Source organism: Adelges cooleyi, unplaced genomic scaffold (genome assembly GCF_023614345.1).
Source record: "Adelges cooleyi isolate 19-005CV unplaced genomic scaffold, UGA_ACOO_1.1 ACOO_flye_CR_arks_rails_tigmint_CR_PRNA_108, whole genome shotgun sequence".
In the NCBI taxonomy this organism is placed as follows: Eukaryota; Metazoa; Arthropoda; class Insecta; order Hemiptera; family Adelgidae; genus Adelges; species Adelges cooleyi.
Window position 1 is genome coordinate 17,210,641 of NW_026095761.1, and position 17,129 is coordinate 17,227,769.

A 17,129-nucleotide genomic window follows, 5' to 3' on the forward strand; every position below is an offset into this window, starting at 1 on the left:
GTTTTCATAAATTTAAAGCTCGCAGCCTTGTTTTATTTTTGCTAAAATTTGTATTAAGACTTTTTTTAACCTGGAAAATCAGAAAAATAAAATCCTGTCGCACCCTTATACATAAATTTATATATGTGTGTTTAGAGCCAACTTTGGTTAAAAAAACAAACAATATACTGACCTAACATGGATTGCTTTTCGACACAAAGTCTAGACACTAGGTTGACTATTGACTAGATGTGTCTAAATACAAATATATAAGTTTAATAATATTCTTTTATCTACTTTAACGGACATTTGTCCGTATTTTACATAATTTTGAATGTATTTTTCAAAATGAATTTAATAATATTCTTTTTTGGTGACAAGTAACCATATTATGTTTATTAATATTTCAAAGTTTAGCAAAAAATGTTTACCCAGTTTGTACAAACGGTTTTACTAAAAAAATAATAATAATAATAAAATCATAATATACCGCGGGTGATTTTTCAACGACCTAATATAAGTCAACTATTGTTTATCTGTTTTAGTATTATCTAGTCTTATTAACTTTTGAAATTTTAACGATAAATTTAATGATAAATAAATAAAAACGGGTTATCGACTACACAAAATGTTCAATAAATTTGTTTTAATTTTAAAGAGAACAACTCATTAAGAAAAAAAACATTTTAATTTTGTAGCTTTTATTTTTTTTTTTAAGTATTTAAAAATACTCTCCGATTCTATAAACAAATATAAAAGGTTTTTTCTTAACGCCCCAGACTAGTTTACTATCGAAATAATGGAAATAATTGCAATATTGTTGTATTTCTTTTTGAAAAAAATTGTATTTATGTTATAGTACATTATTAGACAACTTTTAAATTATTATCATTTTTAGTATTTGCTAGGGTTATGACAACTTTTAAAACTTAAATGGTAACATCTATACTTAAATTAATTTTAAAACGTTGATAAAACTAGATAATACTAATAAACACTAAAACGTTGTTTAATATTAGGGCGTTGAAAAAATCACCCAGCAGTATATTATGATCCATTTGTTTAGTAAAACCGTTTGTGCAAACTGGGTAAACATTTTTTGCTAAAATTTTAAATGTTAATAAACATGGGGTTACTAGTCACCGAAAAAGTAAATTATTAAATTAATTTTCAATAATATACTAAAATGTCATTTTGAAGAAAACATTCCAAATTATGTAATATAAAACAAAACACTTATATTAAACAAAATGTTTTAATTAGAGCATACATTTATTAAATAGTATGAATGATACCTCATTATAAAATATCAATTTTATAGGTATTTTCCCACCGCATAACTTTAAATTAAAAATTCTGCTTTGATTCAAACGATGATTATTTTCTTTTAAGGCTTATTTATCTATATGTCCGTTCCTATAACTTTAGAAATTAGCCAACATTCCATCTATCTAAATAGGGCACTCTATGGTTACACAACCCAGCCCCCGCATTTTGTTCTATAAATTTATAGACATATTAATTTGATTTTGATTTTTACTAAGACATCTGAGCCAAAAGTTTCGAATCCTAGCTACGAATATCGATGCAAGTTTGTATTAAAAAAAAACCTTAAATGAAAATCTGATGTACTCAATTAAGTATACATTTTTAGAATACAAAAATATAATATAAAAATATAAGTTTTGTTTTCGGCTAAAAGTTTGGTTAAAAACCCTAAAAATAAAAATGTTGTTGTTTTTTTAAAATAAATAATATTTTAGTGGAGGATTTCACTGTATGTGATACACAGATTTGTGTATCATGAAAGCCGAATATTGGATACAAGAATATACAACTTGTTTTCGACAAAGGTCTGTTTCTCGTTTTCGATGTAGGTTTGGTTCAAAAACGAATTTTACAAATGTGGTTTATTGGTAAATAAATAATATTTTAGTAAAGCGTACATTTGGATTTCACTGTACGTATTTGCCGGATCCAAAGTCATCGAAGCCAAAGGTTTTGTATATTACAATATATGACTTGTTTTTGACTTAAAGCCTAGTTTGAAAACAAATAATACAAAATATGCTGTTGTTTTTTTTCATAAATAAATAGTATTTTTGTAGGGGATTTCACTGTAAACCTATATTCCTACACCGTTTATTGTATTTCTTAAACATTCTCAAGCCGAACTTGACTTACAAAAAAAACTTACCATAACGTTTCAAAGTTAATATAAAATTAAAACTTTGTTTTCTTTTTAGCTGCAGCGGTTTTTAAGTATGGCATTTAAAAGAAATTTTACTAGAATTTTACCAGCACTATTGTTTTTTGTTTTGACAATAGTTACAGGTAATATTATATTTTATTATGTATTTTTACAAATATATTTTTGTGAATGATGTAGTTAAAACCATATTTTTAGATATATTTATCATTTAGTCCAACGTGTATTTATTATATTGATATTTTGATGGTTGGTATGATAAAATTAAGTTTAAGTTTTCTTTTGTATTTCAGTCATAAACGCAAGACCCGCAGGAGGTGAGTGTTAAAAGTACATTTGATGAGTGGTGGATGCTAGGGTGGCGTAATTTTTACAAAGGATAAAGTAGAACTTTATCTACGGGGTAGCGTTTTTAGTTTTTTAATATCTTAAGTATAATCAAAATTGGTATAAATCTAGTTTATCGGGCTTCCTTTTTTAATTTGTTTATAAAAAAATATTAGATATAGATATAAATATAAATAATTCCAGCACTGTCTAAAGCAAGTACAGTCGAGATCAGTACAGAAAGAGTTTAGTACAATATGAGTAATAGGAATTTTTTATTATGTTAATATAAATTAACATTTAAGAAGACGCTTCCACGGGATGCAACCAGAAAGACAATCATTTTAATAAACATTTTTTTTATGTAACTATTTTTTTCAACTATAGTTTTTAGGTACTTTGATAAGGTCTAAATATATTATAGTAGAGGTATTTATAGTTATAATTCTTAAATATAATTGGGTCATCTGAGCCAAAAGTTTTTAATACTAGCTACGAATATCGATGGGAGTTTGTATTAAAAAAAATACGTTAAATCTTATGTACTCAATTAAATATACAGTTTTTGGATACAAAAATATAGTGTAAAAACAAAACATACGTTTTGTTCTTGGCTAAAAGTTTGGTTTTAAAACAAAAAAATAAAATGTTGTTTTTGAATAAATAATATTTTAGTGGAGGATTTCAATGTATGTATTGCCCAGATTAGTCATCAAAGTCAAATGTTTTGGATATAAGAATATATGACTTGTTTTCGATGTAGGTTTGGTTCAAAAACAAATAATACAAATTACAATTGTTGTTTTTTGGTAAATAAATAATATTTCAGTGGAGCGTACATTAGGATTTCACTGTATGTATTTGCCAGATTCGTCATCGAAGCCAAATGTTTTGGTTATTAGAATATATGACTAAGGCCTGGTTTCAAAACAAATAATACAAAATATGCTGTGGTTTGTATCATAAATAAATAATATTTTTGTAGAGGGTTTCAATGTATGTGTTACAGTTTACACAAAACTAGTCATGAAACCCAAATATTGGATACAAGAATACACACCTTGTTTTTGACTTAAATATCTGTTTCTTGTTTTCGACGTAGGTTTGGTTCAAAAACAAATTTTACAAATATGGTTTATTGGTAAATAAATAATATTCCAAAGGGGCATACATTAGAACTTCACTGTATGTATTAGCCAGATTAGTCATCGAAACCAAATGTTTTGGATATAAAAATATGTGACTTGTTATATAACCTATATAACCACACCATTTATAGTATTTCTTAAACATTCCCAAGCCGAACTTGACTTATAATACAACTTACCATAACGTTTCAAAGTTAATATAAAATTAAAATTTGGTTTTCCTATTAGCTGCAGCGGTTTTTAAGTATGGGATTTAAAAGAAATTTTACCGGAATTTTACCAGTACTATTGTTTTTCGTTTTGACAATAATTACAGGTAATATTATATTTTATAATGTATTTTTACAAATATATTTTTGTGAATGATGTAGTTAAAACCATATTTTTAGATATATTTGTCATTTAGTCCAACGTGTATTTATTATATTGATATTTTGATGGTTGGTATGATAAAATTAAGTTTAAGTTTTCTTTTGTATTTCAGTCATAAACGCAAGACCCGCAGGAGGTGAGTGTTAATAGTACATTTGATGAGTGGTGGATGCTAGGGTGGCGTAATTTTTACAAAGGATAAAGTAGAACTTTATCTATGGGGTAGCGTTTTTAGTTTTTTGATATCTTAAGTACAATCAAAATTGGTATAAATCGAGTTTAGCGGGCTTAACTTAGTCTAGTTTACATTTTTTAATTTGCTTATAAAAAAGTATTAAGTAAAGATATCGAAAAAATTAAAACGCTACCATTGCCATATACCAAAACAAATAAAAATATTATATTTTTAAGGTGTTTAACTGGCATACTCACGTAGTTAAGAAATGATGTATAAACAGCTTGCGTACGAGTCCGCAACACCACGGGATACATTTGTATGTACCTAAGGTGGTTAGTAAACATATCAAGTTTCTGGCTTATATTTTAGTGTTCTTATAATATCTGGCCCAAAATAATTCATAGAAAATTTGTCCCCTTAAATTATTGAATTTATTATTCATTTCTATTTTGGACGTTGTGAATACACCATATATGTCCCCAACCCTTATCTCTTACCCCTGTCTCTCACCACTATCTCTCACCACTATCTCTCACCCCTATCTCTCACCCCTATCTCTCACCCCCTATATCTCACTTCTATCTCGCACTCCCTAACTCTCACCCTCTATCTCCTTCTCTTATCTCTCTTATCAGATAAATCAGCTGTTACTCTTCGTTATGATAACCGGTCTAAGTGTCGTTGTCGATTTTTCCGGTTGTGTTCCAAAGTAAAAACCATATCTCTTATCTCTTTCCCTTACCTCTTATCTCTCTTATTTTATCAGATAAATCAGCTGATTTTTTCGTTATGATAACCGGTGTCGATTTTTCCGTTTATGTGCCAAAGCAAAGATATAAAAATGTCAAAATATTTCACATATTTCTGCATTAAGTATTGACCTGAAGCTCGCAAAGACCAAACTAATGGATTTAGTATTTTTCAATTATAAAAAAAAATATGTTCACAATATATTTGAATAAAAAAATTTAGTTTAATGAGGTACCAATTCCATAAGTATACTTCATTTTTTAAAAACAATTATTTGTATGCAGGTCCTGGTCAAAACGGTATGTATAATTATTTGTTTTTTTTTTCATTTTTTTATTAATTATTATTAGGTGCTTGTAGATTTTACAATTATTTTGTATAAATACAAATCACGCATACTAAAACCAATTTTTATACTTAAATTAGTTGTCCATTTTATTCAGTAGTGTAATCCGGAAACTAATATTGGTCGATAAGAAGTTTTGTATCAAGTTTCTGGCTTATATTTTAGTGTTCTTATAATATCTGGCCCAAAATAATTCATAGAAAATTTGTCCCCTTAAATTATTGAATTTATTATTCATTTCTATTTTGAACGTTGTGAATACACCATATATGTCCCCAACCCCACCCCCAACCCTTATCTCTTACCCCTGTCTCTCACCACTATCTCTCACCACTATCTCTCACCCCTATCTCTCACCCCTATCTCTCACCCCCTATATCTCACTTCTATCTCGCACTCCCTAACTCTCACCCTCTATCTCCTTCTCTTATCTCTCTTATCAGATAAATCAGCTGTTACTCTTCGTTATGATAACCGGTCTTGGTGTCGTTGTCGATTTTTCCGGTTGTGTTCCAAAGTAAAAACCATATCTCTTATCTCTTTCCCTTACCTCTTATCTCTCTTATTTTATCAGATAAATCAGCTGATTTTTTCGTTATGATAACCGGTGTCGATTTTTCCGTTTATGTGCCAAAGCAAAGATATAAAAATGTCAAAATATTTCACATATTTCTGCATTAAGTATTGACCTGAAGCTCGCAAAGACCAAACTAATGGATTTAGTACTTTTCAATTATAAAAAGAAATATGTTCACAATATATTTGAATAAAAAAATTTAGTTTAATGAGGTACCAATTCCATAAGTATACTTCATTTTTTAAAAACAATTATTTGTATGCAGGTCCTGGTCAAAACGGTATGTATAATTATTTGTTTTTTTTTTTCATTTTTTTATTAATTATTATTAGGTGCTTGTAGATTTTACAATTATTTTGTATAAATACAAATCACGCATACTAAAACCAATTTTTATACTTAAATTAGTTGTCCATTTTATTCAGTAGTGTAATCCAAAAACTAATATTGGTCGATAAGAAGTTTTGAAATTTTATTTTGGCGATTTATAAATATAAATCTGTTGGCAAGGGAGAAGGCGCACTTCTTCAATACCACTTTTTTTATTTAAGAGTTCCTTATAATAAAAACAGCTGGTTTGACACATCCTTGTAGTTTGACTAATAGTTTTGATTATCATAATTATTTTGTATATAATATTGTTTATTTAGTTCATATGGACATTAATTTTATTGTATCGTCCATTTTGCTTATTATAACTTTAATCTTTTTCAGTTACAACACCAGCAGCCGCCAGTATGTTTACGTTTACAAAATAATATATAAAAATTAACATACTCTTCGTATATCAGATATATGATGTATCAGATCTTTTTATAATAATATTTTTATTTCTATCAATTTTTTAAATAAATTAATAATTCGATGTGGCTATGTACAGTACCATAGTTTTGATTATCATATTTATTATGTAGGTACCCAATATTGGCCGTTTGGCTTATAATAACTTTATTAATTTTCAGTGACCCCGCCAGTAACACAGACATTGTCAAGAAGTATGTTTACGCCTGCCAAACAATAAACTATAATATGTTACATGATATATTTATATTTTTTATAATAATGTCTTAACAAATTGTACTATATTATACTGTCTACATACGTGGCCAAAAGGGATTCTTATTTAAGCAGTGTAATCCGGAAACTTAGAATGGTTAATGAGAAGTTTTGATATTTTATTTTGGCATTTTTTTAAATTTAAATCTATAGGCTGGGAAGAGATGCTCCCTTCAATACCAATTTGTTCGATGTGAATTACCAAGGCACTATTAGTTTTAAAACAATTATAAGTTACTCGAAAATTTCCAACGACAATGTTACGACTAAGATTATAATAAGATAATATATAAGAAAGTTATAAGAGTTTTAAAGTTAGGATGGGAGAAAAAGTGCGGTTGGAAAATGCGAGCAGATAAAAATAATACTACACTCCACCTTTTCTCCTACCATTACCTTGAAACTTCAAAAATAGTTATCCGAAACTGGTTATCGACCAGTCAAAATTTTTATTACATTATTCTCAATTTAAAAAGTTAATAAAATATATACGTTACCATTTAAGTTTCAAAAGTTGCTATCAAAAAAACAAAGTCGAGATGAGGGTAAAAACAAACAAAATTGTGAAAAATTGTAAACCAGCAAAGTAAGAAATGACCAAAATGGGGTCCAGTATCGACTATCCATAGATTGACACCGAAGCGTTTTTTTAGACTTGTTTTTAAAGGAACTTTGCCACTATTGACTATATTTATTGTAGTATTTTAGCTTCTTACTATGTTAGATATGTATCTACTATGCTGCCCCCTAATTTGATTTGTATACATTTTTTTTTTTTGTTAGGTTCGACGGAATTGGAAAGAGAAGGACGTTAGTAGCATATGTAACCTTTTGTTAATATAGTTTAAACAATATGAGTAATAATAAAGTAAATGTCTGTTGTTTTTTTTATTTAGAGACGTGTAGAAATTGCCTGAAGAAAATTTGCTGTGGTTCTTGCATATCTGGTATGTGTTTTAAAAAAAGTGATTAAAAAAATAAATGTCATAAAATGTTGTTAAATAGTGCTGACAAAAATAACAATCTTGTTGCCTAATACTAGCTAAATTGTATCCAATTTTGCATTCACACGTGCGGTAGTCGTCATTAAAAAAATTAAATGCTTAATTACAATAGTTTTATATAAATTTGTTTATTATACAGAGTGATCCACTTATCGTGAACCACTCAATATCTCATAGGGTTTAATAAGGAATTAAATTTATTTTTCATATTGTTTTTATTCAATGTTATCTCAATTTTTCATATTTAGTTTTGTTTTAACCCCCCTCCAAGCTTAGTTTTTTTGATAGCAACTTTTGAAACTTAAATGAAACGTATATATTTTATTAACTTTTTAAATTAAGAATAATGTACTAAAAATATTGACTGGTCGATTACCAGTTTCGGATAACTATTTTTAAAGTTGTAAGAGTTTTAGTTAGGATGGGAGATAAAGTGCGGTTGGGAAATGCGAGCAGACTAAAACAATACTACACTCCACCTTTTCTCCTACCATTACCTTGAAACTTCAAAAATAGTTACCCGAAACTGGTTATCGACCAGTCAAAATTTGTATTACATTATTCTCAATTTGAAAAGTTAATAAAATATATATGTTACCATTTAAGTTTCAAAAGTTGCTATCAAAAAAACAAAGTCGAGATGAGGGTAAAAACAAACAAAATTGTGAAAAATTGTAAACCAGCACAGTAAGAAATGACCAAAATGGGGTCCAGTATCGACTATCCATAGATTGACACCGAAGCGTTTTCTTAGACTTGTTTTTAAAGGAATTTTACCACTATTAACTATATTTATTGTAGTATGTTAGCTTCTTACTATGTTAGATATTTATCTACTATGCTGCCCCCTAATTTGATTTGTATATATTTTTTTTTTTTTGTTAGGTTCGACGGAATTGGAAAGAGAAGGACGTTAGTAGCATATGTAACCTTTTGTTAATATAGTTTAAACAATATGAGTAATAATAAAGTAAATGTCTGTTGTTTTTTTTATTTAGAGACGTGTAGAAATTGCCTGAAGAAATTTTGCTGCGGTCCTTGCATATCTGGTATGTGTTTTAAAAAAAGTGATTAAAAAAATAAATGTCATAAATGTTGTTAAATAATGCTGACAAAAATAACAAGCTTGTTGCCTAATGCTAGCTAAATTGTATCCAATTTTGCATTCACACGTGCGGTAGTCGTTATTAAAAAAATTAAATGCTTAATTACAATAGTTTTATATAAATTTGTTTATTATACAGAGTGATCCACTTATCGTGAACCACTCAATATCTCATAGGGTTAATTAAGAAATTTAAATGTTTTTTTCCCATATAGTTTTTATTCAATGTTATCTCAATTTTTCACATTTAGTTTTGTTTTTACCCCCCTCCAAGCTTAGTTTTTTTGATAGCAACTTTTGAAACTTAAATGGTAACGTATATATTTTATTAACTTTTTAAATTAAGAATAATGTACTAAAAATGTTGACTGGTCGATAACTAGTTTCGGATAACTATTTTTAAAGTTGTAAGAGTTTTAGTTAGGATGGGAGAAAAAGTGCGGTTGGAAAATGCGAGCAGATAAAAATAATACTACACTCCACCTTTCCTCCTACCATTACCTTGAAACTTCAACAATAGTTATCTGAAACTGGTTACCGACCAGTCAAAATTTTTATTACATTATTCTCAATTTAAAAAGTTAATAAAATATATACGTTACCATTTAAGTTTCAAAAGTTGCTATCAAAAAAACAAAGTCGAGATGAGGGTAAAAACAAACAAAATTGTGAAAAATTGTAAACCAGCAAAGTAAGAAATGACCAAAATGGGGTCCAGTATCGACTATCCATAGATTGACACCGAAGCGTTTTTTTAGACTTGTTTTTAAAGGAACTTTGCCACTATTGACTATATTTATTGTAGTATTTTAGCTTCTTACTATGTTAGATATTTATCTACTATGCTGCTCCCTAATTTGATTTGTATATATATATATTTTTTTTTTTTTGTTAGGTTCGACGGAATTGGAAAGAGAAGGACGTTAGTATAATATGTAACCTTTTGTTATATAGTTTAAACAATATGAATAATAATAAAGTAAATGTCTGGTGTTTTTTATTTAGAGGGATGTAGAGACACCATAGTTGAGATGGTGGTATGTCCTATCGGATCTTGTTTCTATTTTGGCTGCTGCTGCTGCTTCTGCCATAAATTTTGTGGGTCTCTTTTAAAACATATTGAAAATAGACTTTGTAAGTTGGTACAATTAATAAATAAATAATCAAATTTTAGTTCGCATCATCGTTATCATCGTTGATAATGACGGAGTAAGCTAACCTAACTTTTAAAATATACAAGTTAAAAAAAAAAATCATTGAAACATTCCTATTGATAAAGAAATCTAAACAATTTGAGAACGTACAAAAACGGATATAAACACAAAATCCGTCACATATATCTTTAGAAATTAAGAGCCTGGTATATATTTCTATTAAATATTATATGATTTAGCAAAAAAAAGTTAAACACAAATCTTTAACATGTTAAATTTTCCAAAATAACTTAGATCTTTCTATTGAATAACGTTTCTTTTTTAAGGAAATATAGTTTTAAAAAAGTCTAATTATAACATGCTTAAACCATTTACAATAGTTTTATTTTGACAATGGTGTCATGGGAATGAATTCAGTTATTTAATTTGTTTTTTTTATTTCAGGAAGGATCCAGAGGAGTCATAATTATATCCAGTTTCTTTCGAATCCAACTAAATAAATTCTCAAATATTCTACACATTTTTTTAAAATCAAAATTATATATTTTTACTAAATCATAATAAATATTTACTATTCGGCCAATTTTAAAATGTTATGTTTTTCGTTAATTTCACCTCTTATTGACTGAAAATAACAGATTTATTTACACGTCTTAGATAGCGGTTTTGTGTATTGAAGAGCGTTATATTATAATGGAAACATTATTACAGTCGCGTTAACTAACTTATGTCATTGAGTGGAAAAATAATTCCAGCACTGTCTGAAGCAAGTACAAAAATAGTTTTGTACAAGATGAGTAATAGGAATTATTTATTATGTTAATATAAATTAACATTCACGAAGACGCTTCAACGGAAATCTTTAGACACTGGACCCCACTTAATAAGTATTATTATTGTTTTCCTTAAAATGTTATTTTCTACTTAATCTTTTCTATGTACAGTCCATTTTACAGCTGAAACTTTTAAAGATTAAATTTGTGATTTATAGAGTTGCTACTCGAAGGAATTGGTTTAGTATTAAAAAAATTACAGTGTATACAGATAAAAAAAAATACCACATTGGAAAAGAACCATAAAATAACAATACCTTGTTGTTTTTTTTTTTTTAATAAATAATATTTTGGTGGAGGATTTCAATGTATGTGTTACACAGATTTAGTCATTAAGGACAAATATTGGATACAAGAATATACAACTTGTTTTCGACGTAGGTTTGGTTCAAAAGCAAATAATACAAATGTTGTTTATTGATAAATAAATAATAGTTCAGTGGGGCGTACATTAGGTACTACACTGTATGTATTCGTCAGATTAGTCATCGAAGACAAATGTTTTGGATACAAGAATATATTACTTGTTTTCGACGTAGGTTTGGTTCAAAAACAAATAATACAAATTACAACTGTTGTTTTTTGGTAAACAAATAATATTTCAGTGGAGCGTACATTAGGATTTCACTGTATGTATTTGCCAGATTCGTCATCGAAGCTAAATGTTTTGGATATTAGAATAAATGACTTAAGGCCTGGTTTGAAAACAAATAATACAAAATATGCTGTGGTTTTTATCATAAATAAATAGTATTTTTGTAGAGGATTTTACTGTAAACCTATATTACAACACCGTTTATTGTATTTCTTAAACATTCTCAAGCCGAACTTGACTTACAAAAAAACTTACCATAACGTTTCAAAGTTAATATAAAATTAAAATTTGGTTTTCCTTTTAGCTGCAGCGGTTTTTAAGTATGGTATTTAAAAGAAATTTGACCAGAATTTTACCAGTACTTTTGATCGCCGTTTTGACAATAGTTACAGGTAATATTATATTTTATTATGTATTTTTACAAATATATTTTTGTGAATGATTTAGTTAAAACCATATTTTTAGATATTTATATTATTTAGTCCAATGTGAATTTATTATTTTGATATTTTGATGGTTGGTATGGTAAAATCAAGTTTAAGTTTTTTTTTGTATTTCAGTCATAAGCGCAAGACCAAAAGGTAAGTGTTATAAGTACATTTGATGAGTGGTGGATGCTAGGGTGACTTAGTTTTTATAATGAATAAAGTAGAACTTTATCAACGGGGTAGGGTTTTTAGTTTTTTTTTAAATAACTTATTTACAATCAAAATTGGTATAAATCTAGTTTATCGGGCTTCCTTTTTTAATTTGTTTATAAAAAAATATTAGATATAGATATCGAAAAAAATAAAACGCTACCATTTCCATATATCAAAACAAAAATATTTTACATATTTCTGCATTAAATATTGACCTGAAGCTTGCAAAGACCAAACAAATCCATTAGTATTTATCAATAAATATGTTCACGATATAATTGAAAAAAATGGATAAAGTAGATCTTTATCTTTTTTAATTTGTTTATAAAAAAATATTAAGTATAGATGTTGAAAAAATTAAAACGCAAAAAATATGTTCACAATATATTTGGAAAAAATTTTAGTTTAATGAGGTACCTATTCCATATGAAGAACTGCGGGGAAAAAAGATCAATGTCAATTTTTTTTTTGACAATGAGATTTTGGTATCAAATTATTTGTATTGATGTATTGTATCTTTTATGCGCTCGAACCAGGGAAAAAAACAGAATAGTCGAGAGTAACGGCCGCCAGAAGTTTAAGCATACAGGTAAAATGTATAACGTTTTAAAATTAAAAAACATGATTTTCTCAGAATGATAAAAAATTGGCATTGATCTTTTTTCGCCGCAGCCCTAAATATGTATGTTATATTTAATTTTATAAAAACAATTATTTTTATGCAGGTCCTGGTGAAAACAAAGACGGTATGTTATTTGCTTCTTTTCATTTTTTTATTAATTATTATTAGGTGCTTGTAGATTTTACAATTACTTTATATAAATAAACATAACTCATACTAAAACCAATTTTTATACTTAAATTAGTTGTCCCTTTTATTCAGTAGTGTAATCCGGAAACTAATATTGGTCGATAAGAAGTTTTGACATTTTATTTTGGCGATTTATAATCATAAATCTGTTGGTAAGGGAAGAGGCGCACTTCTTCAATACCACTTTTTTTATTTAAGAGTTCCTTATAATAAAAACAGCTGATCTGACACATCCTTATAGTTTGACTAATAGTTTTGATTATCATAATGTTTATTTAGTTTATTTGTACATTTATTTTGTTGAATGGTCCATTTGGCTTATTATAACTAATCATTTTCAGTAACACCACCAGCACCCGTCGATATGTTTCCGTTTACAAAATAATATATAAAAATTCACATTATATTCGTTATTCTTTTTGTAATAATAATTTTATTTCTATCGATTTTTTTAATAAATTAATAATTCGATGTGGTTATGTACAGTACTATAGTTTTTATTATCATATTTATTATGTACCGAATGTTGTCCGTTTGGCTTATAACAACTTAATTCATTTTCAGTAACCCCGCAAGAAACACAGACATGGTCAGCAGGTATGTTTACGTTTACTAAGCAATAAATAATAAGTTACATTAGTTTTATACAATTATGGTTATAAGTTACTCGAAAATTTTCAACAACAATGTTGGGACTAAGATTAAATCACCTGTATAATAATTATATAATGTTTAATTTAATAGAGAGTGTCTTTATAAAAAGAGCTGGTCCGATTTTGATATTTCGTTTAAACCTTTGTATTTTGACAAGTCGTCTTTATTACTATAGTTATTTTGGATATAATATTGTTTATTTAGTTTATTTGTACGTTTATTTTATTGTATGGTCCATTTGGCTTATTATAACTTTAATCATTTTCAGAAACAAGACCAGCAGCCGCAGGTATATTTACGTTTACAAAATAATAAATAAAAATTCACATTATATTCGTATTTTTTTTTAGAATAATAATTTTATTTCTATCTTTTTTTTAAATTAGTTTATATCAATGTAGCTATCCAACTTGTTCAGATCCAACTTATTTTGGACTACAAAAACGTTTACGTAGATCAGTAAATAATAATTTATGAGATAACATGATTATGTCAGAAATATTAGTAGTATTATTAGAATAATTATTATTATGTGCTAGTAGGTTTTAAAAAGACAGTTCTGACTTTGATTATTTTGTTTAAGCCCTTGAATATTGACTAATCTTTTTTCATTACCACATTTGGCTTATTATAATTTTATTTATTTTCAGTTACACAAACAACAGCCGTCGGTATGTTTACGTTTACAAAGTAATAATTAAAAATTCACATAATATTTGTATATATTTTTATAATAATAATTTTATTTCTATCGTTTTTTTAAATTAGTTTATAATTCAATGTAGCTATGTACATATCTAACTTATTTTATTGATGATTATTTTAGAAAACTTTCCATCTCCTATGAAATATTTATTAATGTATATAAATCTTTGATAATAACACATTACCATACAGATCGTGATATATAATAGAAAAAAAAAATGATAAAAAAAAAAAAAAATGGTATAAAATGTTGTTAAATAATGCTTACAAAAAAAACAAGCTTGTTATCTAATGCTAGCTAAATAATTGCGCCCAATTTCGCAATCACACGTGCGGTAGTCGCCGTTAAGCACATGTACCTATAATACAGAGTAGGTAATTAATAGAAAAACATAATCCAAATGCATGATTACAATAGTTTTATGTACATTTTTTTTATACAAGGTGATCCACTTATCGTGAACCACTTAATATCTTTTATTTTTTGTTTTTAAACCAAACTTTTAGCCAAGAACAAAACGTATGTTTTGTTTTTACACTATATTTAGTATCCAAAAACTGTAAATTTAATTGAGTACATAAGATTTCACGTATTTTTATTAATACAAACTCGCATCGATATTCGTAGCTGGTATTAAAAACTTTTGGCTCAGATGACTTAATTATATTTAAGAATTATAACTATAAATACCTATACTATAATATATTTAGACCTTATCAAAGTACCTAAAAAGTATAGTTGAAAAAAATAGAGCAATATAAAAAAAAATGTTTATTAAAAATATTGTCTTTCTGGTTTCATACTTCAAAAGTACTACTAACGTAAAACATGAATAATTATTATACTATACGCAATGTGTATAGTAATCATTAATAAGTATATTTTAATACACATATACAGGGTGGTTTTTTTTATCAAGAACCACTCAATTTCTTATAGTTTTTTTTATAGGAAATTACAATTATTTTTATCATATTGTTTTTATACAATGTGATCTCAGATTATCACATTTTTTTTTGTTTTTATCCCCCTCCCAACTTATTATTTTTGACAGCATGTTTGGTGTTTTGCCATTGCGGCAGCCCATTGTAAAGAACGGTGAATAAAATCAGTTGTTTTATTTTTATTCAAACATTGGGCTGTACTTTTTTTTAACCAACACTTCGTTCGACATTGCGTTGATCTTGTACCTCCACGTCTGAGTGAAGCAAGTACCATCATGGTTTGGCTAAATAGACCTGACACGCTGTCAGTCACACAACGCTGACCGATTATAATCGTGGCATCCCTCGAACGCCCGACGTCCCGAGTCCAGAGAGACTTATCCTTCTTGATTACTCGTGGACGTCCCGAGTAAACCGTAATCGAACACGATGTCTGTTGCGGTGACGGTCCCTATATACGGTCCCTATTAAGTCACTCTTTGCGTCACCCTGTCCAACGCGCTGCGTTTGCGTCAACGTGCGGACACCTACCGAAACAGCGAGGCGCACGTTCGGTGGCCTATTCGAAATTAATTCAGGGGCAACCCAACTTTTTTTTTTTTGTTCTATTTAACAAACAATTATATTTTATAAACTTTTTATATTTAGAATAATGTACTAAAAATGTTGACTGGTCGAAAACTAGTTTCGGATAACTATGTTTAAAGTTATACGAGTTTTAAAGTCAGTAAAATATGAACATGTACCCTTTTGCAAATAGTTGAAACAATATGAGTAATAATAAAGTAAATGTCTGGTGTTCTTTTTTTATTTAGAGGGATGTAAAGATTGCATGGTCCAGGCGAGTGTATGTTCTATCGGATGTTGTATATACCTTGGCTGCTGCTTCTGCTGCTGCCCTAAATTTTTTTATTCTGTAACACAAGCTGTGAAAAATAAACTTTCGAATCCAACTAAATAAATTGTCAAATTGTGTACACATTTTTTCAAAACCAAAATTATATATTTTGACTAAATCATAATAAATATTTACTGTTCGGCCAATTTTGAAATGTTATATTATTCGTTAATTGCACCTATTATTGACTGTAAGCAACAGATTTATTTACTCGTTTTAGATAGCCGTTTTGTGTATTGAAGAGCGTTATATTATAATGAAAACATTATTACGGTCGTGTTTACTAACTTATGTCATTGATTGGGAAAATAATTCCAGCACTGTCTAAAGCAAGTACAGTCGAGATCAGTACAGAAAGAGTTTAGTACAATATGAGTAATAGGAATTTTTTATTATGTTAATATAAATTAACATTTAAGAAGACGCTTCCACGGGATGCAACCAGAAAGACAATCATTTTAATAAACATTTTTCTTATGTAACTATTTTTTTCAACTATAGTTTTTAGGTACTTTGATAAGGTCTAAATATATTATAGTATAGGTATTTATAGTTATAATTCTTAAATATAATTGGGTCATCTGAGCCAAAAGTTTTTAATACCAGCTATAATGTCAAACGAAGTGTTGGTTAAAAAAAAGTACAACCCAATGTTTGAATAAAAATAAAACAACTGATTTTATTCACCGTTCTTTACAATGGGCTGCCGCAATGGCAAAACACCAAACATGCTGTCAAAAATAATAAGTTGGGAGGGGGATAAAAACAAAAAAAAATGTGATAATCTGAGATCACATTGTATAAAAACAATATGATAAAAATAATTGTAATTTCCTATAAAA

General features: G+C 27.7%; 1 protein-coding gene and 1 long non-coding RNA gene across 11 annotated transcripts; both read left to right on the top strand.

The window, feature by feature from the left end:
* The first annotated feature begins 2,184 nt into the window (after positions 1–2,184).
* On the top strand, positions 2,185–10,722 carry LOC126844623 (uncharacterized). 10 transcript variants are annotated; one of them, XM_050582937.1, is made up of 13 exons: positions 3,823–3,979; positions 4,148–4,171; positions 5,248–5,262; positions 6,152–6,166; positions 6,601–6,621; positions 6,849–6,881; positions 7,726–7,752; positions 7,839–7,889; positions 8,832–8,858; positions 8,945–8,995; positions 9,947–9,973; positions 10,057–10,185; positions 10,650–10,722. In XM_050582937.1, coding segments are annotated over exons 1-13 (492 nt in total). In that variant the 5' UTR covers positions 3,823–3,909; the 3' UTR covers positions 10,652–10,722. The 10 variants fall into 10 exon arrangements, with proteins under 10 accessions (XP_050438928.1, XP_050438918.1, XP_050438909.1 ...); XM_050582971.1 differs by lacking the exons at positions 3,823–3,979; positions 4,148–4,171; positions 6,152–6,166 and adding exons at positions 2,185–2,313; positions 2,482–2,505; XM_050582961.1 differs by lacking the exons at positions 3,823–3,979; positions 4,148–4,171; positions 5,248–5,262 and adding exons at positions 2,185–2,313; positions 2,482–2,505.
* Positions 10,723–13,647: 2,925 nt separating this feature from the next.
* LOC126847355 (uncharacterized) lies at positions 13,648–16,329 on the top strand. Its single transcript, XR_007687056.1, has 4 exons — positions 13,648–13,682; positions 14,008–14,028; positions 14,390–14,429; positions 16,205–16,329. It is a non-coding gene; the product is annotated as an uncharacterized LOC126847355 (long non-coding RNA).
* Positions 16,330–17,129: the final 800 nt, after the last annotated feature.